The sequence below is a fragment of the Podarcis muralis genome, chromosome 12, assembly GCF_964188315.1.
Source record: "Podarcis muralis chromosome 12, rPodMur119.hap1.1, whole genome shotgun sequence".
Classification (NCBI taxonomy): Eukaryota; Metazoa; Chordata; class Lepidosauria; order Squamata; family Lacertidae; genus Podarcis; species Podarcis muralis.
In genome coordinates, this window is record NC_135666.1 from 15,610,284 (window position 1) to 15,634,697 (window position 24,414).

Here is a 24,414-nt window from a genome sequence, read left to right on the forward strand (position 1 = left end):
TGGAAGGGTGTTGACACTCTGTACTTAGCTGCCTAGCCATTGATTAATGTAACTTTCATGTTCTGGAGCTTTACCAAAAGACATAACACCCTGTACCAAAACCCTAAAACAAACCTGTCCAAATCTGCCTAGGAAAATCAGTTGACATGCTTCAGTTTGTCCAAGTGAATGACTACAGTGACTTCAACTAGCAGTCCTGTAGCCAGATGCTGTGCTTGTTTACTTAGAAGTAAATCTACTGAGTTCAATGGGACTTACTTGCAGGATATGTGGGTATGGGATTGCAGCCATTGATATTGCATGTAGGAGCAAGAATTTCTTCGGTATTCTGAGCGATACTATTTCAGCATCCTTGCCTTCTGTTTTGCAGTTTAGGAGGAAGGGTTAATAGTATTTGAGTTGCAGAGGTGCTTGAAGCGCTGTTCCAGAAGTGGGGCTATTTTTCCTCCCTAGCCCAATTTCTGGTTTGCTTGTCAATGCATGTGAGATCAAGGACTTTAATTCTGTCTGTCTTCATGCTAGGTGGTGGATACCCCCGGTATTCTGGATCATCCCCTGGAAGAGAGAAACACCATTGAGATGCAGGCAATAACAGCGCTTGCCCATCTTCGTTCAGCTGTCCTGTACGTCATGGATATATCAGAGCAGTGTGGTCACAGCCTGGAAGAGCAGCTCGAACTCTTCAGCAATATCAAGCCACTGTTTGTCAACAAGGTGGGCTGGGATTTAATATCTGATGCCGAGCTGCTGCTTTCTTGGTTATAAAATCTAGACTGGATGCTTAGTTCAATCTGTTATTTCCCCCCTTTTAACTTTCAGCCTCTAATAATTGTAGCAAACAAATGTGACGTGAAGAGGATTTCTGAGCTTTCTGAGGAAAACCAGGTAGGAAATTCTGTTCGTCCATCTGTCTTAAGGTTATGCACTGGCTCGGAGTGCAGCTTGAGTAATGGATGATATGGATAATCAGGATGATATGGAGAAGACTCCTCCTTTGCAGAATCAGGTCATGTCATTAACAAGGCAAGTCGAAGTGGATCAGGATCAAACTCAATTTTCTGAGTAGCTCTGTCGCCTCCCATTTTTCTAAAAAGTTAAACCCACAATTTTACCCTCACCGTTTTTTGAGAAACAAAACCAAGTGGTCTGGGGAAACGGCCAGAACCTGAGAGGGGACAAGGTGGTGTTCTGATAAGATCTTTTCATTTTGACGAAGAGGTTTAGCTTCCATTCACTGTGAATTATTCCCCCCCCCCCCCGCACCCCAATCAGAGTGATTTGGGGGAGGCAGTTCGTTTATTTCAAAGAGTTGTTCTTTGTGAGGGTCTTCATTCTTGTCTGAATTTTGCCTGGGAGTAAGCAGCAGAGTCACACTATGTGAGTTGCCTGCTTTCCCCCCAGTCATCTTTTTTCCTAACAGACGGCTCAAAACCATAACTTGCTTTCTTTGGTGACTGTTCCAGTTTTTTTATACCAAAGGTGATATCACCTAGCATGCTAGCCCCTGGACAAGTTTCTTGAATTTTAGCAGGCATTTTAGCCTGAAACTGGCAGGTGTAATCCACCTGCAGTGCTTCCTTTGCATGCAAATTTCATCCACATGTGAAAAAGAAAAAAGAAAAACACTATCCATTTTTCGGTTTCTAGTTTTAGTCGATGGTGGTTTCGGATTTAACTGATCGGAGTCAGACATACCCAAGTAATGAGTTGAAGTGCAACAGTTTAGGTTGTATACACACTGTACTTTTCAGGCACAATACATTTAAAGCACATCCATAGCACATTTCCCCCCCATTCTGGGCACTGTAGTTCACAAAGTTAACAACTCCCAGCAACCCTTAACAGATTACATGCCCAGAATTTTTTGAGGAGGGAAACAGATGGAACTACGGTCTGCTTATTTGTAATTTATTTCACGGCCGATGTGACACATTCTAACATAACTGTTGTATCTTCCAGTTCATGAAGATCTTGTGTTTATTTTGATACCTTAGCAATAGAAAGCAGCAATATTTTTGTTGGGTTTAAACATTTAGTTTCACTACTGAATTCACGTGTGTCCGTCATGTTTTAGAAAATGTTTGCTGATTTAGAAGCAGATGGGCTTCCTGTCATCGAGACGAGCACCCTGACCGAAGAAGGAGTGATTCAAGTTAAAACAGAAGTGAGTCGTATGTATGTTTGTTTTTGTATAAGCTGTTTTCCAGACACTCTCATTGGGCTGGCCCAACAGTGACCTCCTCCACATTTAAAAGATTTGTGCTGCTTAGGGAAAGGCTACAATAATAATACAGTAATAGTAATACCTTGCACTAGACTAGAACACTGCTCTGGTTTGCCAGAAGCAGCTTAGTCATGCTGGCCACATGACCCGGAAGCTGTACGCCGGCTCCTTCGGCCACTAAAACGAGATGAGTGCTTGCAACCCCAGAGTCGTCCACGACTGGACCTAATGGTCAGGGGTCCCTTTACCCTTTACCTTTAATACCTTGCACTACGACACTGCAGGAGAAATGTGAAGCCAAATCCAAAGGTGATTATTATTATTTATATTATTTATTATATTTGTTAGTTGCATTAGCTTGTCCAAGGCAATCAAAAGCGACTTGTGCAACCACAAAACCTACCTATTTCAGCAAATGTTTATGGCATAGGACCACCTGCTCTTTTACCTTTTGCTCATGGTTGTTTTGACCAACCTTTTGTTCTGTTAGCTGCTGGCAACTGAACTGGAAGCCTGTTTGGACAACTGTAAAGAGGAGGAACATTAATGACAGGCTTTCTTCATTGTTCCATTCCCTCTAATAGGGAACTTAGGTGGTTGATTGCCAAACAATTTACAAGCTAGAGAGGGTAATCCAAAAAGAAAGGAGTGTTTTATATGTGCTGGGGGACCTTTTGGCCCTCCCGTTCCAGACTGACAAGTATGTGAAGTTCTTTTAAAATGGCCTCCTTAGTGGAAAGGCAGAAGTGTCTGGCGATAATGGGCCTGTTGATGCAAGCACTGGCTTGCTCTGTAGGTGAATTCTAGATCAGAGACATTAAGCTTAATATTAGGGAAGATGGGATTAAACCAGGAAGTTGTAAAAGAGAGTCAATCTTGGCCTTCCGGAAATTTATAATGATTTTACCCTGCAGAGTCAATTTTTTTAGGATTTCAGATTGGAGGTTTGATAGTGCATGAGTAGTTAAAGAATTAGGGCGGCCATCTTGCTTGGTGATTTCACACACACCCAGTCTGGTGCAGATGTAGTGCTTTCTTTTCACTGTGGTTATGAGATGGAGAGCCTGTGAAGCTGTGGGTGCTCCCAGTTTTCTTTCCCCTGCTGTTTTTTCAGTGACAGCAAGGATGGAATTTGGGAGCCCGTGGGGTACTCCTGCTCAGTGAAACTGACGTTAAGAAATTGGGAGCCATTATGTTTGCGTGTTATTCCTTTGCTTTCATCAGCATGTTCTTTTGAATTCCAATTTTGTATGTTCTCAGGCCTGTGACAGGTTGCTGGCCCATCGTGTTGATACCAAAATGAAAGGAAACAAAGTACACGATGTACTGAACAGGCTCCACTTAGCTATCCCGTCCAAAAGAGACAACAAGGTTGGTGTGTGTGCCCATTATACCTCTGTCATCCCCTGTCCCCTCCGATTTCAGCAATGTATGTATATATAATACACATGCATCTAATCAAAACAGTCTTGGCCTTTTTATTTATCTATTTGCTTTCGCATGCTGATAAATGCAATTATGATTTGCTTGTTTTTTGTTTTTAAACTGCTTCCTTGAGCTCATCTTGGTTTTATCCTTTAATCTTAGGAAAGGCCACCTTTTATCCCTGAAGGTGCCCTGCTCCGCAAAAAACGCATGGAAGTTGATGCGCCTAAAAAGAAACTGGTAAGCATCATTTGAAAGATTTTCCCAGGAGAAGAAGAGCAAAATTTGTGTGAAGCTTTTTAAAAAGGGCCCATTTTAATGCTGTATGCTTGTTCACAGGAGAAAGATATTGAAATGGAAATGGGAGACGATTATGTTTTGGATCTTAAGAGTAAGTGGTAACAGTAATCTTAATGTTCACACTAGAGGTGTCACTGGATGTAGTTTTCCCGTTAGCAGACAGTTCAGGTAGAAAACTGCAAGGTTAACTTCAGCCGTTGTGTGTGGTTAGGAGCCCTGTTTAGGGAAGTTTTTAATGTTTGGTGTTGCTGCTTTTTTATTATTAATATTCTGTTGGGAGCCGCCCAGAGTGGCTGGGGAAACCCAGCCAGATGGGTGAGGTATAAATAATAATAATAATAATAATAATAATAATAATAATTACCTTATGCTCTTAGTCTACTGGATAATACTGATGTTCACCTAATTTTCCATCAGGGACTATATTTTAAAGTTGATGGAGGGCTTTGTAGGTTTGCATAAGGAGTGAACAACCTGCAGCCTTTGGCCTAATGTCATGCATCCCTTTCCTGAATTACCCTCTCCTGTGTTGTCACTGGCAAAGCTGCTTTGGGTGGAGGGAGGGTAGCAGGTGTCAGAAAGTGAGTGACCTTTCTAGACAGTCAGCTTTTTGGACAGGTAATAATTCAAAATACAAGGGTTGTTGTTGTTTTTTGACGAAGCCTAAGGTTAAAGGAAGATTGTTCTGGTTGCCAGACAGGTTTATCAACTTTGGACCACCTGCTGTAATGATGAAATAGTAGCTTCTGTGCTGCACAAATTAATAATTCTGTGTGTTGTTCCCCTCCCCCCCCTTTAGAATACTGGGATCTAATGAATCCATCTGAAAAATATGATAAGGTGCCAGAGATCTGGGAAGGACACAACATAGCAGATTATATTGACCCAGATATCATGAAGGTAGGAGTTATCCCCATTAACCTCACACTTCATTGTACAGAAAATGTGTGCACTCTTGTCATGACATGAATCTACAGAACATTCTGTCAAGCTATGCATTTCTTGTCTAGCCTCTTATTAAGAAGAATCACAACTAAGAAGAATGAATTGATTGACTCGGTAAAACCATCACTCTGCTTCTGCCTTTAATCTTGGTTCAGAAATTGAGGACTTCTGATATGGCAGTTAGGAGTTTGAGCACTAACTATCTGAAAGGCTCTGTTGATGAATATTTGAAGCATGCATATTGTAAAAGTTTCTAATGCATTGTGTGTGACGTCTTTAAAGAAACTGGAGCAACTGGAGGAAGAGGAGGAGCTGAGGCAAGCAGCTGGAGAATATGACAGCGACTCAGAAAGCGAAGATGAGGAAATGATGGGCATCAGACAGCTGGCACAACAGATTCGAGAGAAAAAAAAACTCAAGATGTTGGCATCCAAAGAGAAAGATACACAGGGGCCCAGGATGCCAAGAACAGCGAGAAAGGCAGGTTTCAAACATTTTGTTAAGAATGTGTTGGGGCCTGACTGCAGTTAAGGGATTAAGGGATTTACGTGTGTTCCCTCCCACCCACTCACTTTCGTTACAAAACAAAAATCGAAGTTGTCATGGCTAGAAATGCCTGTTAGACTGCAGATTAAAAATAATGGCTTAGGCAGATGAAATAGTAACAGGCCTGTAAGCGATAGAAGAAGAAGAATGAGAATCTCCATTAAGGTGTGTTCTAGTTTAGGACTTGTCAGAAACACAAGGATCACTCCTGAGGCCTGCTCTACGCAGTCAGCAGAAGAAATGAACTGGGACGTAGGAAGGTGACTTCTGTTGAGTCTGAGCTTTGGTCCACCCAACTCAGCACTGTCAACAGTGAGTGGCAGAGGTTCTCCAGGGTTTCATACAAGACTTTTCCCCAGGCTACCTGGAGATGTCTGGATTGACCCTGGGACCTTTTTTCATACAAAGCATGTGCTCTAGGTCTGAGCTATGGCCCTTCCCTATTTCAGACATGATTTTTTTATTTCACTCACACCCACCCAACATTATAAGCTTCTAGCAGTTCAACAAACAAATTTTACTATAGGCCACACACCCGCCTGCACTGGCATGTTTCAAAGCAACAAACAGGAGCTTAAGTGAACTCCCAGTTGTTCCTTTGCCAGAACAAGTTGCATTCCTTCATCCAAATTCTTCCTACAAGGCGTAGGGCTGATTGAGATCTGGCCCGTTGGGGTTGGGGTAAGGTTCCTCATGTCTGCCTTAAGCACAACAGTTCATTATTATTATTATTATTATTATTGCCTGCTTCCAGAAGCGTAGGCTCATTTGCTACCCATACTCTGTGTTGTCGTGTTGAGCATCCTGTATGCATGGAATGTGTGTTCTGGTACATGTTAAATTACACCTAAACTAATTTGAGGGGGGGGGGGAGAACAGCAGACCATTGACATTCCTGCTTTTATCTGTTTGTCTCCAAATTGTCACTGAAATCTATTTGGAACGTACACTAGGATTTCTCCTGTAGTTTTTGAACAGTGTACTGGATTGCTTCTTAGGCTCCTTTCTGCCACGTCAATATAAAAGTGTATTGATAACAGGGAAAATAATTGATGACTTGTGTCTTTAGGTTGAACGGAAGACATTAGAGAAGGAGATGACTGATCTCGGGCTTGATATGACTGGTAAAAATGAGGTAAGACAGACTTTTTTCTGCATTGATTGCTGTAGGCATTACTTTCATTATTTCTAAATGTTCTTATACTTCATTTTTCTGCCACAGGAAATAAAGCTGTGGCTTTTTTTGTTTGTTTTAAAGCCAGGTGGCGCCTGCAGGTCTCACACCGCGGGAGGCGATTGTGGGACCCAAGCAGTGTGTTGGTTGATGGAACCACTGGGCTAAACTGGCTCCAGGAATAAAGCTGTGTTAAGGAAATCAATTAATATTGGATTAAGACTGGAATTCAGAGTCGAAAAATCCTATTATTTAATAAAGTTTGTACTCATAAGCTGTTAGCTGAATTAAGTGGTATTTATGCTGAGGAACAGTGTGCAGCACCTGTTAACTAATTTAGAAGATGAGGGGTTCTGATTGGGCTTTTCTTGGTTTGTGAATTTTCAGGCACATTATGTAGCCCAGGCAAGAAGATCCCGGAGTGTTACCCGTAAACGTAAACGAGAAGAATCTGTAACACCTACATCTGTGGCACGAAGTCGCAGTTCTTCCCGCACACCTCGCGATGTATCTGGCCTTCGAGACGTAAAGGTCTGTCTTAAGTTTATTAGAGTTCTGGACGGTTTTATAGGATATAGTATTGCAAATAGGCATTTATAAATCTGCACGTTGAGCTACTGCAATTAAGCAGAGGTTTTTAAGCATTTTAAATTGACTCGTAATACGTTTTGGTGTCATCAAGAGAAAATTACATTACTTTTAAAAAACCTCTTCCTGTATATTTAGTACTGTATTGTTAGGATCAATTGATTCCTTTTAGTTCAAGCCATTTGAAGCAGAATCAGCCCGTGTTCAGTTCATCATCTGTACCGTCATGTACTAAGGGTGGATGGATAACCTGTGGCCCTCCAGATGTTGCTGGACTACAACTCTCACCATCCATCCTTGTTTGGCCATATTGCCTGGGGCTGATGGGAGTTTGAGCCTAACAAAATCTAGAGGGACTACAGGTAAGCTATGCCTGCACTAAGGGGATGTGATGGCAATAGGCCAGCTTGTCACTTATTTGGCTGAGGTGTCCAAGACTCGCCATGCACAAACATAGCTGGGAGTAAGTTCCACTGAACTTACTTCTGTGTAGGATTGTGCTGTTAATACTGGACAGGTAGGGGAGAAAGACCTAGGAAAAGGAGGTGGCCAGGCAAGATGGCTGAATTTACATACTGCTGTGCAATAGCCAAATGAATTCAGGACTCGTCTGGCTGTTTAGCTTTGCCTTTTTATATGTAGCTTATGCAAGGACACTTCTAGTGTTTGATTTGCATTTTTAAATTGCTTCTATAGAAGGCACATTTATGGCTGTGTCTCAGATCCTAGTCTTATACTCTTAACCACTACTTCCCAAAGGGACTATAAGGCAATATTTGGGTCATATTATTGGTGTGGAGGATGAACCTCGTGGAGAAATAATGCTTCACTTATTATGATTTTTTTTTTTTTTTTTGTATAGATGGTGAAGAAGACTAAAACTATGATGAAGAAAGCTCAAACGAAAATGAACCGGTTGGGCAGGAAAGGGGAAGCAGATAGGCACGTCTTTGACCTTAAGCCCAAACATCTGTTTTCTGGCAAGAGGAAATCTGGTACAAACCAACGAAGATAAATGGCTCTACAAGGACAATATGAAAATATCAATGCAAATTAAAGGCAACATATATATATAAAAGAAATAGTTTGTGGAGAATTTATTCCAGTAAAGTTGTGGCTGTATTGTTAGTTCTGTCATAATGAAGTATAAAATAAATAACCCAAACATTCATTCAGTTACTTCAGCAGAAGTACATACCAAATGATGCATATCTCAATCTGCTGGGGTACTTTTTCTCTGTACTGAATACCTGGAGGTCTGGTAGTAAGTATCATTTCCCAAAGGTCTATTTTAACTACATCTCATTAGATATGGGAAGCAGCAGCTGTATCATAAAGCTATATTAACAAATTTAGTGGTAACAAAACGTTGCAATTTATAATAATATCAAGATACACTCAGAGTGGTCTAAGCTGAGCACATAACTTTATATGCAGGTTTGAAACATATAGAAGCCCCCTTAGGCAGTACAGTGGTGCCCCGCAAGACGAAATTAATTCGTTCCGCAAGTTTTGTCGTCTAACGAATTTTTCGTCTTGCGAATTATTATTTAGACAAAGGAAACAAAGTCGCGAGACGTTTTCGTCTTGCGAAGCAAGCCCATAGGGAAATTCGTCTTGCGAGGCAACTCGCAAACGGAAAAACCTTTCGTCTAGCGAGTTTTTTGTCTTGCGAGGCATTCGTCTTGCGAGGTACCACTGTACTGAGCTGGATGGACCAATTCAGGATTCCTCCTGGATCAGTTTTTTAAAATTAATGTTATATTGGCTACTTTCCAGTTCCCAGTAATGGAGGCTGATCCGAGGCAAAATTTACATATTTTTGTTAGAAAATCACATTTGATTTTTTTTGAAACCCTTAGGTGGATGCTATCTCAATCTGGCACTTTGTTAGTTTTTATTTGGTCTATTAAGCCTAGAACTGTTTTTCATTTACCGCAGATAGAAAAGTTAGTTCAGGTACAGGATCTGTCCTATATCCTCTGCTGTGAAAACAAAAGCAGAGAATTCATTCGGATTCTGAGCTACCTCTAGCACTCCTTTTGCTCCCTTGTCATCCAAGATACCAACTGCCTTCCTAGCCAGTCATCTGCTACTAAGGTATTTAAATGTTTTGTTGTTCATGTTTTTAGCAGTGTACTGCTCCATTTTTTTAAGGAACCTTTATTGTCTCATTTGCCAAAGCTTGTGTTCCTTTTTGTTTTCCTTATTTGGGCAAGACCTCCATTTTTGGAAGGAATAGCAGCTTCTTTGACTCCGGTTGTTAACAGTGCTGGTGTCCTCTTGGACACCGTCCTTGATCTGCATTTTACACTTCAGTTGAGCTTCTAAAAAACTTCCAAGATCTGATCAAGAACAAGCATTTTTTAAGATCAGAAATTTAGCTCAATGGGCCTGTCCAATAATTATTAACATTTGTCATATTGTATTCCTCAAAAATTGGTTTTCTATTAACTAGCCTAAATTTAACAGGTTATGGAAAATTTAAATGGAACACATTAATTTTTTTCATGAAGAAGTATTAAGTTCAGTTGTTAGGATTCAGTCATTTTAATGATTAAAAATACACCAGCAGCTTTCTGGAACACAGCAGAATGTCTGAATATGCACAGTTTTTACTATCTAGTTATATCTGAAAATGGAACACCCTTAAGTCAAGGTAAAGTGAAGAGTTACTAGGCAGGCCCAAGAATTCCTTTCCTTTTTACAGCAAATAATTCAAAAAAGGAAGGCACATTTGGAGACGACTGAAGTACAAATTCTCACTTGACATTTTGAATACTACCTAGTTCCGCCCCGTAATGGTTTTCATCATGCACAGTTTACAAGTGAACAGGTACTATTAGAGAAGTTAACACCACACTTACTTATTACCCCACATACTCCATACTGCTAGCGCACCAGAAAACTGAAAATGAGTGGATGAAATAGGCCAGCTCTTGAATTGGCAGAATGTAAGTACTGTTTCTCTTATCCCCTAACATGGACTTTAGTAGGACATTCAAGATGCAGCCTTTAGGACCAGAAATCGCCACAGCTATGCTAGTTAGGGCTGATGGAGAGTCACATGTTAGCGCCCCCCTCCCCTGCATTAAGCCAAGAACAAAACTAGTCTGGGAACTCCATTGGGTTTGTCTGTATCTAATGGGATTTCTGACTAAATAACTAACTCCTTCCCTATTGTACAGCAAACAGCCTACCCTGAAAAATTGAGAGGTATCCTGGCTAAGATTTAACTTTCAATCTTGACTGGTAGCCTAGTCAGTATTAAACCTCAGATTCTAGTGATTATATCAACAAATACATTCCCATTGAAAGCTTGTTAATAATCCAAATAATTACTCCAAGAAATGAAAGGCAGAAAAGACTCAAGCTTTAACAATCAGCCAGAGATAAAACCAATTTCCCTTCACGGGATATCTTCTTATTCCTAATTCATTCCCTGTGCTGCAGTCAATTTATAATTAGTGCTTCAGATATTGCCATTTATCAGTATTAAATGGTACTATATCGTTTTTAGAGCAGCATATTCTACAAGCTGTTACATTCTGTGAATCTTTTCATGATCCACAAACCTATTCAGATTATTCAAGTTATCCCACCATTTAAAGAGAAAAGTCTCTGCAATCAGTTTGAACCATGGAGTAATCTTAATTTCATTTCGGGATGCTTTTTCCAGGAGTTCTTTCAGTTCTTCCTGTGACACATAACAATAGCTTTTAATTTCATTGGGATCTGCATTCAGCGTCACATTCTTCTGCACAAACAAGATGTAATCGATTTCATGTTCTCCCCAGATCCCATTGGACTGAGCTTTGTAGTGAATTCGGGTTAAGTACAGGATTTCTTCTGGTGTTACCTACAACCAAAAACATGTAGTGACAGTACTTTATAACTTCCTTTCTGCATTTTTATGATATATTTTTTTCAGAACACCTCAATACAAAGCTAAAAGGGGTGGGTTGGAGAAAGACCTGTGGTAGTTTGCTTTTAAATGGTTGGTTTTTAATATAAAATTTGTACAGTCAGTTGCTCAGATCAAAAGAATGACACTTGGACTTTCCTTCCCCATCTAATCTGCTCCTAAGGACTCTGTGGAATAGTGTATAATGGAGTGGATAGAGTGCATGTCCGCCTGGGATGGTGAGAGACTCAAGGCTCAAGTGAGCATTTAATTGAATAATGTACATTTGAGTGGATATATCAGATAAGAAAACATTCTTCCCAATATAAACTGCAGAGAGGAGTACCTCAGAGCTCTAGTCATATGGGTATAGCCAGAGCCCTTTGTTTTGCTTCAACAATTCTCAACACGGAAGAAAATGTTGCAATGTTGTGAAAAATCTAATGCTGGAAAAAGTCTTAGGTGTTTGGTTGCCCAGACATAGAAACATTTTATGCTGGAGCCAAGGCATCTGAAATCCCTTTCCAGCCCTGGGAAAAACTTTACCATTAAAATAGTTCCTTCTTGCTCCTTATATGTTTAGATTATACAAAAAGCCTTTCTGGTGTGCTTGCTGGACAGATTGTTACAATCAGTCTATCAACTAACATCTGTAAGCAAGTATGTCTTGATCAAGTGTGATTATTCTGAAACTCAATCCAGGGCATGCACCAAACCTGGTCATTCTGACTAGTGAAAAAGCACAAACAAGCTGAAGTAACAACAAACACACTGTGATAATTGCTCCCTTCTCTTAAGCTTCTGGGAATAGGGCCGACAGGTTCCAAATAAATACTGCAGCTCTGATTAGTATTTAGAACTGCAAGTATAACTAGATGCTGTTCAACTATTTTTCCCCTAGGGAAGTCATTACTCTGAAATAAGAGCATTATTTACCTGTTCCATTGGAATTCCTAGCTCTTCTTTCAGGCGCCTCTGAGCTGCTCTTCGAACGCCAATTGCGTTCTTTTCTTCTACTTCAAGCACGGTGTTCAGGGGATGACTGCAACAAGTGTTGGTGAAGCAATCTACCAAAAAAGTTTTGTGGATTCAGTTTTAAGAATACTTTGCAGACTTTCAGATACTAGAATCCTTGAAGTAGCCAATCTCATTTTGTTGACAGTACCAAGTATCCAGAGTTTGAAACAAAGTTCCAAAAAATCAACAGCACAATACAGCACATACTGCCATATTCAAAGCAAAATAAACCTATCAATGCTTAGCACCATAAAGAATACATTTCCAACATGTAAACGTAAAGTGAAATTGTGTTCCCAAGCCCATTCTGAGTTATATATGGTTAGAAAAAAAGGACAAAGAACTAGTCATTATTTAAATTGTGATTTCCACCCCCCTTCAATTTGCACTTATTCACTAAAAGTGTGCTAGTCTAGACCAAAGACAACATCACCACACCAAATAGTCTTTTGGGCATTTGACCTATCAGAAAATCTTTCTCACGCTTCTGCTGTTAACTGAACAAATACAGGTCATGAACACACCCACCCCACCATTCTTTCAAAGAGAGAAAACATTACTGCTACCCAAGTATCTGCTCACTTAAAAATGAAAGTAAATTTGTTTGAAATTTAACAGATAATTCTATTTTTCAAGCATTCCAGAAATATATGAGGACACAAAGTGGTATTTTATAGAAGCTACGCAATGAAAACAAGAATTTGTTGCTTAATAACAAACCTGGGAAAGTGATTTTGGCATCTGATCTTTGTTGCAATAGCAGTTTATTCTCCGTATTGAACAAGAAGACACTGAAAGCACGATGCAGCAGTCCTAGCACAAAAAGATAGGCAATATGCTTTTAAAAAGAATGTACTGCAAGGGGGTGGGGAGTAAACTTCACTCGTGTTCATCGTAATACTTGATCTTACAGTTTAAAACCAAAGTTTAAACAAAGAAACAAGCATCCTATTTCTAAACAAAACTTTCTACTGTATGCATTATGGTTTCTCATTTAGGCTGGTAACTGCCTTGGAAAGGAGGGTTGGATATATATTTTAATTATTGCTTGGGTACCCTTTGGAGAACTTTGTAGGAGTAAACCTAAGATATTATTGTATGCCATATCTTACAATATACTACAATATATTACTTTTGCAAAAGTCAAGTGCTTAGGTGTTTTTGCACTGTCTGAGGAACAGAGCTATTTATTTTGAGCAGTTCCTTACAGATCTGTAATCAAAGACATCACAGAAGACTAAAGTCTTTATTCTGTCAGATAACAGGTTAGTGTCAGATGTTCTCCTGGAGCAGCATAAGTCAGCACAAGAAAAGGGTTTTTAACTCATGCTGCTTCTGTTCTTGTGTGCAGTAGGGAAATTGCCTATATCCTTATGCACCAAAAGTGATGTTTCAACCACAGAAATAATTGTGTACCTTGGCTTATGGAATATGCCCATTACCTCTTTAACTGAAGCCTGAAAAGAACACTCATTCATCTTTTATTGCTCTTTGGCATAAACATTTGAAGGAGCCACCCGCAGTCTAAATTTGTGTGCGGGGCAGAACTATATAAGGTAAGGCTAAATGGTGGGGCAGGAAGTTGCTCTGTGGGCTGTGTGTCAAAGTAATCGGTGACTCAAAACATATTAACAAGCCTAAATTGCTATTTTACTTCACAGCATGAAAAGGATTTTCTTTACCACTTTAATTCAAAGTTATCTTGTACATGGATGCATAAGACAAGTCTGCTGAACCACATTCCTCTATCTTCCTTGTTCCATTTCCTCCAGCTCCCTTTCTCGTTTTAACTGCTACATCTTGTTGTGCAAGTAGATTGCAAAAAACCCAGAGGCAAAAAATGGGGTTAGGTAGAAGTGCTCGATGCAGCTTGGTACCCAGGCAGGACCAGTTTACATACAATGGGATCTGAACAGTGATAGATACCTTTGTCAATGTTCTCATTCAGGTGGCAGTTTTTCTTGGTATCTGAACCAATTTTGTTGTCGTTTTCATCAATAAGGATGCACATCTCTGCCAGCAACTCTACCTGCTGCTCATCCAGTTCATTTGTATTTATTTCAGGCATGGTTGCAGTATTGATGCTCCTAATAAAAATACTGATGACAAAAAACCAACAACCCACAATTACACAAATATTTAATGAACAGTATTAGAACTTACAAGATTTCCTAATGTTTGCCTAGAGTCAGCAGAGCACAGGCATGCAGATGAGTGTCCATTATACTTGCCAAAGCTAGAAACTTGCCTAAACTTCACAACCAACGCAACCATCAAGTGTGCATATAATTTCTGATGGCTAGACAAAGTTAATTTTGATCCTCAGCCAACATTCTTAGTTCAGTAAGAATATGAGTCCACCATTTTTTACACAATACATAGCTATCACTACTTGTTTTATCTTGCACTAGCATGACTTTACAGGAAAACACACAAAGCCTTTAGTGTCTTTAGGCACCAACTATACTTAGCATTTGTTAAAGTAGACCACTTCCTCCTTTTTAACTAGCTCTGAGCCAATGCCTTTATTAGTACCTGTTTAATAGATGGAAGCTTTTTTGATTTGTCTACAGTGATAAGGCTTCACCTGCTATACTTCTATGCATAAAGGTAAAAAGGTATAGGACCCCTGGACAGTTAAGTTCAGTCAAAGGAGACTATGGGGTTGTGGCGCTCATCTCGCTTTCAGGCCAACGGAGCCAGTTTGTCCACAGACAGCTTTCCGAGTCATGTGGCCAGCGTGACTAAACCACTTCTGGCTCAACGGAACACCATGACAGAAACCAGTACACATGGAAACGCCGTTTAGCTTCCCGTCACAGTAGTACCTATTTATCTACTTGCACTGCCGTGCTTTCAAACTGTATATTGCACTGCTGACAAAAGTAAAGGGCTAGTAAAAGATGTAGCAAATGCTTTGTTAAAAATATGAGAGTCCTGCCAGGAAAAGATGTGGCAGACTTACCCAACTGCTTAAACAAAGAGAGGAAAAGTACAACTATGAGCATACCTTGAAACACCTTTGTATATTGGGAATGCTATAGAATTTTTTTAAATCCCCCAGCCTACTTCAGGTCCATGTCAGTTGTCAGCCCCAGTAGCAAAAGTTCTGAGCGCTTATAAAGCTGTGGACTCCAGCAGCAGAGCTTTGCTGCTGAAAGTTTAATTTGGAAGCAAAGAACTGTTGCTATAGTGGGAAGTATGCTACTTTTGCTGTTTAACAAAAATGTTTTAGAAATCTACACTAGGAAAAGAGAGGGAGCTACATGCTCCGTCTCCAAAAGCTCCATCTCTTTCAAAATCCCAAGGGAAACTACAAAGGATAAACTTACAGGAAATTACCGAGCTTAGTACGGTCTACAAAAACTAGCAGTGGCTCTTCAGAGTTTCAGGTTGGTATCCATCCCATCTCTACCAGAAGCTTACACAATCTTTATCTTGGTCACCTAACCGCCCTCAGGGGCCTGTTGTGGGGGGAAAAGTGGGGGAAGGAGGAAGAGAACAACAGGTGCCATCTGCACCTCTTTAAAGGAAAGTGCAATAAGAACAAGAGGACATTAATAAAACTTGAGTAAGATTTCTTAGGGCTGTGGATGGAGGAAGGGAACTTACTTCCACCAGATGCAGAGAAAAAACCTGAAAACGGATTCCCTACCCAAGCCTTTTCAATAGGGAAGTAGATACTGGATGTAGATCAGTGTTTCCCAACCTAGGGTCTCCTGCTGTTTCTCTGGATTACAACTCCCACCATCCCTAGCTAGCAAGACCAGTGGTCAGGAATGATGGGAATTGTAGTCCAAAAAGAGCTGGAGACCCAAGCTTGGGAAACACTGATGTAGATCAGGCATCCCCAAACTCGGCCCTCCAGCTGTTTTGGGACTACAACTCCGAACATCCCTAGCTAATAGGACCAGTGGTCAGGGATGACGGGAACTGTAGTCTCAAAACAGCTGGCGGGCCGAGCTTGGCCACGCCTGATGTAGATAATACAGTGGTACCTCAGGTTAAGTACTTAATTCATTCCGGAGGTCCGTTCTTAACCTGAAACTGTTCTTAACCTGAATAAATAGTGCTTCAGGTTAAGAACTTTGCTTCAGGATGAGAAGAGAAATCCAATGCTCCGGTGGTGCAGCGGCAGCAGGAGGCCCCATTAGCTAAAGTGGTGCTTCAGGTTAAGAACAGTTTCAGGTTAAGAACGGACCTCCGGAACGAATTAAATACTTAACCCGAGGTACCACTGTATTATTATTATTATTGGACGCTGCACCGCCACCTCCCTTCGCTTCCCCGCGGGTGACTCAGCGGCATCGCTTCGAACTCCCTTCCGCCCCCGGGCCTTTTTTGGTCCTTACCGCGTTCCGTCCCCGGGCCGGCACGCGGCCTCTGCACTCACGCAAAGCGAAGGAAGCGGCCGCCGAGACTGAGGAGGCGGTAGTGGCTGCAGCACCTGTCCGAGGCTGCGACGATACAAGCTTCCCCACGAAGACGAGGAGGCGGAAGAAGCAGAAGCGGAGAGCGCGCGGGCTGCAGAGCCTTCTCCTCCGGCTGCCCCGGCAGCAACAGCTGCTGCCGACGCCGCCAACCGCTGCGCCGCGCGCCACATCGCCTGGCAACCCTCCCCGCTCGGCGCCTGACCAATGGCGGCGGCCCCGGGCGGCGTCGTCATCAGGTGGGCCGATCGCGCCACCGCCCGCGAACAGGGAACGCAAAGCGCCAGCCAATCGCCCGCGGGAGAGCGGTCGCGTGCGGCTCTCGGGTTCAGCGGGGGGGGGGGGGGAGAGAGAGAGGGTGGGCGTGACTAAAGGCGTGAGGGGGTGTGGCTAAAGGGCGAAAGGCGGGAGGGGAAGGGTGAGTGGAAGTAATTTCACAGAAGCGTGACAGTCTTAAGAGTTGGAAGGGACACCAGAGGGCCATCTAGTCCAACCCTCTGCAATGCAGGGATCTTTTCCCCAGCGTAGCGCTCGAACCCACGGCCCTGACGTTAAGAGGCTCATGCTCTACGAACGAAGGAAAGGATAACAGCAAAAGCAAAAAATAAAAAAACCAATTGTGGAAGAAGCTGATTGCAGTTTTTGTAGGAGATGCCTGTATTATATGCTCAGTTAGCACCTGATCTTTGGAACTCCCTACCGTTGTATATCAGGCGTGCACCTTCTCTATTGAAGTCTTTTCAGCACCTGCTAAAAGATGCCCATCTGTCACCAAACCTTCTGGAGGAGATCTTCATCGTAGCTGAAATCAATGTTGCATCTCAATTGAACATATGTGTGTGTGTGTGTGTTCCTGATCCTCTTTTAAACCATATGTAAGTGTGTGTGTGTTTATAGTGTTGAGTGCCACCCCAATCTTCTAGTGGTGTGAGTTTCCAGGGGTTCCAGTGTTTGCGTTTTCTTTTGGGAATGAGGCACAGAGGACACTATGGTGCCTATAGGATATATGGTTTACTTGCACACGCACACACACATATGCAACCTGAGCTGAGTATAATGGAGGGGTTCACAGCATTAACAGCCCAAGAGGGGCTTGTTTCTCTCATGGCTGCAGTCTATGATTCAAACAGACACCAGCCATTTTGCTCTGATGCTCTTTCCAGCTGCCGCCTTTACCAAACTGCAACCTCCCCCCCCCCGCCCCCCAGGTCACATCACACTCAACCTAAAACTATCTCAAACGCTGGCTTTGCCTTCTGACTCTGAGTTGAGGGAGGGGCTCCACCCATTTGCCTTCTGGTCCAGAGTCTTTGCCTTAATGGCTTATTACCTTTCCTTTGTTCTATAAATGGCTCCTCTCCCAGGCAATTACCTCATGAGGTTCACTTATTTAGTTTATCTAGCTCTTAACATTTGCTGGGTCCAGATATTAAACGTCTGGCACCCACAAACCCATAACACAGGGGAATCTGGCATCAAACTCATTACAATATATTTAACTTTTATTGTGTTGTAAATAGCCTCTGGATGCCTGTGGGGGAAATGATTCATAAGGGAAATAAATAATAAAATGAGATACCAAGCATCTTGATAAAGAAAGTAAGTGTAAGCAGCTTCATAAGCGTAATGATTCCTAAGACGGCTCTTGAATTCCCCGGCTGATTTGCCTGGCGCTCCTGTCAAAGCCGTGGGTGACCTCTGGAGCACCCAAATGGCTCGCATCATTGACACGATTACCCCTGAGACCCTCTCCCACTTCATGGAGCCCATTTGGCTCCCTGGTATACTCCAGAGTTAGGGTGAAGAAACAGGCTGGGAGACTGCTTGAATGTAAGTGGAAGAAAACTCCAGTTGAATGCAATCCAACACTGGTGAGGGCTCATCATCAACCCTACCTAGTGGCAGTGAAGGTAGCAAAGAAGGCATACATTGCTGCCTCCATTGCATCCTCACTATGCTGCCCAGCAGAGCTTTTCCAGGTAGGGCCATTTATTCCCGAAGGAGGTGGTAGAACCAACGGCAGCTCCCTCTGACTTGTTTGCCAACCATTTTGAGGAGAAAATCACTTGCATCCATCGGACGTCAGATTCCACTGTTACAGCAGAAGAATCTCAACATCTTGATAAAGAAAGTAAGTGTAAGCTGAGGGTCCAAAAAGGCCTTGAAATGTGAGAGGTACCGGTATGTTTTGAGACATTTTTGTACAAAGCTCAAATGTATACGAGATTTGACTGTGTTGTGCCATCCACATACAAAAAGCGATAATTGGTGGTAGCTCAGTACTCATTTGCTAAAGATACTCATCTATTCATAGATATTCATCTGTATAAATACCAGACTGGTAATTTGTGGTAGCATAATCCTTATTTATTAAAAATATTTATTATAATTGACTCACCAGGGTGGTAACACAGCCTTTATTAGAAATACCTATTTGTAGATAATTATCTATATAGATGGGGTTGATCAAACTAGTAGCCTCCAGATGTTGTTGAACTTTCAGCATCCATAAGCTCCAGCTGGCATGACGAATGGTCAGGGATGAAAGGGAGTTATAGCCCAACAGCATATGGAGGGCATTGTGTTGTCTATCCCGAATAACATAAAATAAAACAAACTGCTACCAGATCATGAAAAAACGATACATGCTAAAATACTGCATGAAACAAATAGGACAGCAAAACGAAACAGTTAACAATCTTCCTGTATTTGCTGTGGCAGTTTAAAATTAATTCAAACCTTTGTTCCAGTTGCTGTTCTTATAAATACGACATCCTCCCATCATATGTCAAGGAAATAAACAACCATCTGACTTTTAGAAGACACCTGAAGGCAACCCAGTATTGGGAAATTTTTAAATGTTGTAATTTTATATATGTTGTAATAATAATAGACACATCTCTGCAAGAGGGGTTGCTTTAGAGCCGGAGGCCGGGTTGCTACACCTGAAAGAGCCGCTCTCTAAGCCAGGAGGATTGCAACAATTTACCTCGCATTTTCCCTTCGTGGGCAATGCTAGAGCAGGTTGTTTGTTATACAACTCCATGATCTCTTGGATGGGACTGACTACGTCCATTTCCATTCAGTTTCAGGTCTGGACTTGGCACAGAAACTGAAATCCAAACAAGCTATGCACCCTAAATGCTCACTACTCCAGTGATGACTAGTCCATTTGGGCAAATGGAACACTTTCCCACCAATATCGGCCAGCACCAGCCAGCCGCCACCTGCCTGCCTTCTCACTTATGTCAAGAGGGTATCTCTCTACCTTTCAACCTTTCATCTTAATCCTCTTCAGTATCTGTTGCCATTGTAGAACTCAGCAGGGAAAAGGATGAGGGAAAACTAACATTAGCAGACTCTCCTGCTGGGATCTCTTCTTCCTGCCTCACTGGTCCCAATGGGCACCATAGCTGTCAACGTTTCCCTTTTTTAAAGGGAAATTCCCTTATTCCGAATAGGATTCCTTGCAAGAAAAGGGAAAAGTTGGCAGTCACCCCTGGCTGCCCCTCTTCTGTTCACTGAATTACAGTACAGTGGTACCTCGGGTTAAGTACTTAATTCGTTCCAGAGGTCCGTTCTTAACCTGAAACTGTTCTTAACCTGAAGACCACTTTAGCTAATGGGGCCTCCCGCTGCCGCTGCACCGCTGGAGCACGATTTCTGTTCTCATCCTGAAGCAAAGTTCTTAACCTGAAGCACTATTTCTGGGTTAGCGGAATCTGTAACCTGAAGCGTATGTAACCTGAAGCGTATGTAACCTGAGGTATGTCTCATTTCCTCCATTTTCTGGTTTGCTGGTAACAATGCATAGTCACCACTAGGAGGCATAGCGCTGCCTTCAGAATTGGTAGTACAGATCACCCATCTCAAACTCTTGCGCTTTTTTTAAAAAAGAAAAGAAATATTTTTATATCATACTCCTCTTTATTTTGCGCTTGCATAGGGCCTTCCATGGTTTCCCACCCAAGGGACTTACCAGCATGAGACCTGTTTCATTTAATTAATGCTGCAGTACCATGAGTCCCCGGAACAGCAGTTCCCAAACTTTTTGGACGCAGAGCCACATTTGAAAATCTTTAGAAACTTTCCTGGGCACCTGTACAAAATGGCTGACCGGTCACAAAATGTCCTGTGAAATCACGAACAACAAAGAACTCGCATAGGAAACTGAAAGCAAAACACCTACGCAAAAAAGGCAATTACCCCCCCTCCCCAGATAAAATAGGCAGACAACAAAAGCAGGAAAAACACATAGCAAACCAAAACAGAGTTACCCCCTGCAGCAGCAAGGAGACCAAACACACACACCCCAAAACAAAAAAACAAATGAACACAGTCAAAATGCATACACTTCCCAAACAAAAGTGGAACACCTACAAACAGACAAAACCACACACTAAACAAAATAAATGACATCTAGCCAGCCGAGCTGCGAAAGCTGTGAATTCCAATTCCTATCAACCTCAGCCAGTTTGGTCAAGGATGATGTGAGCTGGAGTCCAACAAAATCGTGGGGGCAACATCCTGGATTTAGTAAGGTTATCTAGAATTGGATTGATTTCCATCCTTTCTCCCTGCATGCTCTGCGCCTGGAAAAAACTTTTACATTTTGGTTCAAATCTTAGTGAAACTGAAACAGACTCTGGGTTTCAGACCAACACTTTTAACGATACTGATTTCATTTAACATTTCCATTTCATTTAAAAGTTAACTTTCCAGGATTGCAGGGCTTACCCCAAGGGTTCCATTAGAATGTGGTCAGTGGAGGGTTACTGGTATTTTGTCATTACAAATACAGTGGTGCCTCGTAAGACGAAAAGAATCCGTTCCGCGATTTTCTTCGTCTAGCGGTTTTTCCGTCTTGCGAAGCAACCCTATTAGCGGCTAAGTGGATTAGCGCTATTAGCAGTTTAGCGGCTTAGCGGCTTAGCGGCTATTAAAGGCTTAGCGGCTTAGCTGCTAAAAGGCTATTAGCGGCTTAGCGGCTTAGAAAAAGGGGGGGAGCGAAAAAAACACGCAAGACTTGCAAGACGTTTTCGTCTTGTGGAGCAAGCCCATAGGGAAAATTGTCTTGCGAAGCAACTCAAAAACGGAAAACCCTTTCGTCTAGTGGGTTTTCTGTCTTGCGAGGCATTCGTCTTGCGGGGCACCACTGTATATAGGTTGAGCATAGGAGGTACAGTGGTGCCCCGCAAGACGAATGCCTCGCAAGACAGAAAACCCGCTAGACGAAAGGGTTTTCCGTTTTTGAGTTGCTTTGCAAGACGATTTTCCCTATGGGCTTGCTTTGCAAGACGAAAACGTCTTGCAAGTCTTGCGTTTTTCCCCCGCTTCCCCCCCTTTTTCTAAGCCGCTAAGCTGATAATAGCCTTTTAGCAGCTAAGCCTTTAATAGCCGCTAAACCGCTAATAGCGCTAATCCGCTTAGCCGCTAATAGGGTTGCTTCGCAAGACGAAAAAACCACTAGACAAAGAGAATTGCGGAACGGATTATTTTCGTCTTGCGAGGCACCACTGTATAGCTATGCTGGGGAAGCTAATAGGTGCCCCCAAAATCACTGCTTACCCTGAAGATTTCTGGTGTGGGTGTTAGCACCGTAAGATTCTTTTAGACAGCAACTTAGCTTTCTATGTCCTAGTCCAGGTACAACTCATTCTGCAAAATCTATTGTTTGCACAGACTCTTTCTTTACAGCACCCCCAGGATAAACAGTGTTGTGCCCTCTTGGTGTTGTGGACTACGGCACCCATCAGCTCTGGCCAGAATAATCAGTGATTATGGGAGTTGTAGTTCACATTGCAGTACTGTGGGTCCTTTACGTACAACCCTCATAGCAAAGAAGATATTTCCTAGGGCAGGCATAGGCAAACTCGGCCCTCCAGATGTTTTGGGACTACAACGCCCATCATCCCTATCTAACAGGACCAGTGGTCAGGGATGATGGGCGTTGTAGTCCCAAAACATCCGGAGGGCCGAGTTTGCCTATGCCTGTCCCAGGGCCATTAAGGAAGTCTCCACCAGTTTTATTGGTCTGACCACTTCAGCAGATGCCCCTTACAATCAGAGAATTTCAGGGCTTGGATAGACTTTAGGAAATTAACCAGGTCAACCCCAATCCCATGTTACTAAGCAAAATTAGACATGCTAAAGCTATTTTAACTCAATGAGTTTAGGTGTATCCAACTCAGTATAGCAATTAGGCTATGGGTGGCCTTTGGCAATTAGTTTTATTCAGCCTCTGTTCCCTACTTGGAAATTATGATGATGTTGTGTGATTGTAATTACACTGATGGTATTGCAGGAATGACTGAAACAATATTACAGAGCATTTGCAAACTGATAAATGTATGAATGATAATAGACACATTAGAGCTGTTTCCCACTTAAATAAATCTTTACCTGCAGTTCTTTGCACATTACTAAGGGAGTAACCACCATTGGCCATGATTACTTCCAGAATAAACATACTGTTGCACACTACCTCAAACTCTGAGCAGTGTGAGATTGCAGGGGTTCCAGCTGATTACCCAGAGTTTGTGTTTTCTTTTGGAATGAGGCACAGAAGATACCATGGTGTCTTATGATATGTAGTTTATTTACACATATATACAACCTGAATCTACAGTGCAGGTGTTCATAGTATCAATACCCCCAAAGTCTTGTTTTCCCATTAGCTGCCATCTTTGATTCAAGCAGAGATCCAGCATCTCTCTCTCTGCTTCTAGTTCACATCACTGCTCTAAACTTAGGCTTTGCCCTTCTAACTGATTGCAAGCTAAGGGAGGGACTCCATCTATTTGCATAAACTCCCTTTCCTTTGTTCTCTTAATGGCTCGTCACCCAGGCGATCACTTCAACACAGGAAGCTAGCTTGGCTTATATTTTAACACTTACTGGATCCAGGGACAGATAGGTAGCCGTGTTGGTCTGCCATAGTCAAAACAAAAAAAAATCCTTCTAGTAGCACCTTAAAGACCAACTAAGTTAGTTCTTGGTATGAGCTTTCGTGTGCATGCACACGTCTTCAGATACACAGATACAGATACACAGATACACAGTGTATCTGAAGAAGTGTGCATGCACACGAAAGCTCATACCAAGAACTAACTTAGTTGGTCTTTAAGGTGCTACTAGAAGGAATTTTTTTTGTTTTGGATCCAGGGGTTAGAACAGTCTCAACTTCTCGCCCCACAACTCAAGGGCCATTAAGATAATCTCCAGCAGTCTTATCGGTCTGACCAGTTTAGCAGATCCCTCTTGCAATCAGAGAATGTCAGGGTTAGGTGGGCTTTAGGAAATTAACCAGGTCAACCCAATCCCATGTTACTAAGCAAAATTAGGCATGCTAAAGCTTTTTTTATCTCAACGATGTGCCAAACTCTGTATAGCAATTAGGCTATGGGAGGCCTTTTGCAATTAGTTTTATTCATCCTCTGCTCCCTACCTGAAAATGATAATGTTGTGTGATTGTAATTACACTGATGATGTTGCCAGAATGACTGAAACAAAATTACAGAGCATTTGCAAACTGATAAATATATGAATGATAATAGACACATTAGACCTGCTGTCTACTTAAAGAAATATTTACCTGTAGTTCTTTGCATATTACCATGGGATTAACCACAACTGGACATAATTACTTCAACAACAACAACAATAATAATGTGTTAGACAAGGACTTGGGAGACAAGGGTTCAGGTTTCCACACAGCCATTAAGTTCCCCTTGGATCAGTCACTTTCAGTCATAAATGTCAGGATAAAATGGGGAGAGGGGGAAGCATGTATGATACACTGAGCTGCTTGAGTGAAATATGGAATATAAAAGTAACACTAATAAAAAATAGGAAAGCTTTG

At 42.0% G+C, this 24,414-nt stretch overlaps 2 protein-coding genes across 3 annotated transcripts in view; one reads left to right on the top strand and one right to left on the bottom strand.

Moving 5' to 3' along the window:
* GTPBP4 (GTP binding protein 4) overlaps positions 1 to 8,284 on the top strand; it is a 28,842-nt gene extending 20,558 nt beyond the window's left edge. For both annotated transcript variants that reach the window (XM_028750140.2, XM_028750139.2), the window contains exons 7-17: positions 523 to 714; positions 820 to 885; positions 2,075 to 2,164; positions 3,485 to 3,595; positions 3,812 to 3,889; positions 3,989 to 4,040; positions 4,749 to 4,849; positions 5,177 to 5,374; positions 6,510 to 6,575; positions 7,002 to 7,145; positions 8,065 to 8,284. In XM_028750140.2, coding sequence (XP_028605973.1) covers positions 523 to 714; positions 820 to 885; positions 2,075 to 2,164; positions 3,485 to 3,595; positions 3,812 to 3,889; positions 3,989 to 4,040; positions 4,749 to 4,849; positions 5,177 to 5,374; positions 6,510 to 6,575; positions 7,002 to 7,145; positions 8,065 to 8,217 — 1,251 coding nt within the window. In that variant the 3' untranslated portion in view covers positions 8,218 to 8,284. The remainder of the gene's footprint in view (positions 1 to 522; positions 715 to 819; positions 886 to 2,074; positions 2,165 to 3,484; positions 3,596 to 3,811; positions 3,890 to 3,988; positions 4,041 to 4,748; positions 4,850 to 5,176; positions 5,375 to 6,509; positions 6,576 to 7,001; positions 7,146 to 8,064) is intronic.
* On the bottom strand, positions 8,285 to 16,804 carry IDI1 (isopentenyl-diphosphate delta isomerase 1). Its single transcript, XM_028750141.2, has 5 exons — positions 16,476 to 16,804; positions 14,050 to 14,222; positions 12,844 to 12,936; positions 12,043 to 12,173; positions 8,285 to 11,061 (listed from the first exon to the last, which is right to left on the bottom strand). Exons 1-5 carry the CDS (start codon positions 16,787 to 16,789, stop codon positions 10,744 to 10,746), a joined length of 1,029 nt encoding a protein of 342 aa, XP_028605974.1. The 5' UTR covers positions 16,790 to 16,804; the 3' UTR covers positions 8,285 to 10,743.
* Between the last annotated feature and the right edge of the window lie 7,610 nt (positions 16,805 to 24,414).

Excerpts from the sequence above, each read along its gene's own strand:
- IDI1 (XM_028750141.2), bottom strand. The coding sequence starts at position 16,789 with ATGACGACGCCGCCCGGGGCCGCCGCCATTGGTCAGGCGCCGAGCGGG. Across the intron at positions 14,223-16,475 it reads CGGCCCGGGGACGGAACGCG|TATTTTTATTAGGAGCATCA; the intron begins GTAAGGACCAAA and ends TTTTGTCATCAG. Across the intron at positions 12,937-14,049 it reads GAATGAGAACATTGACAAAG|GACTGCTGCATCGTGCTTTC; the intron begins GTATCTATCACT and ends TTTTTGTGCTAG.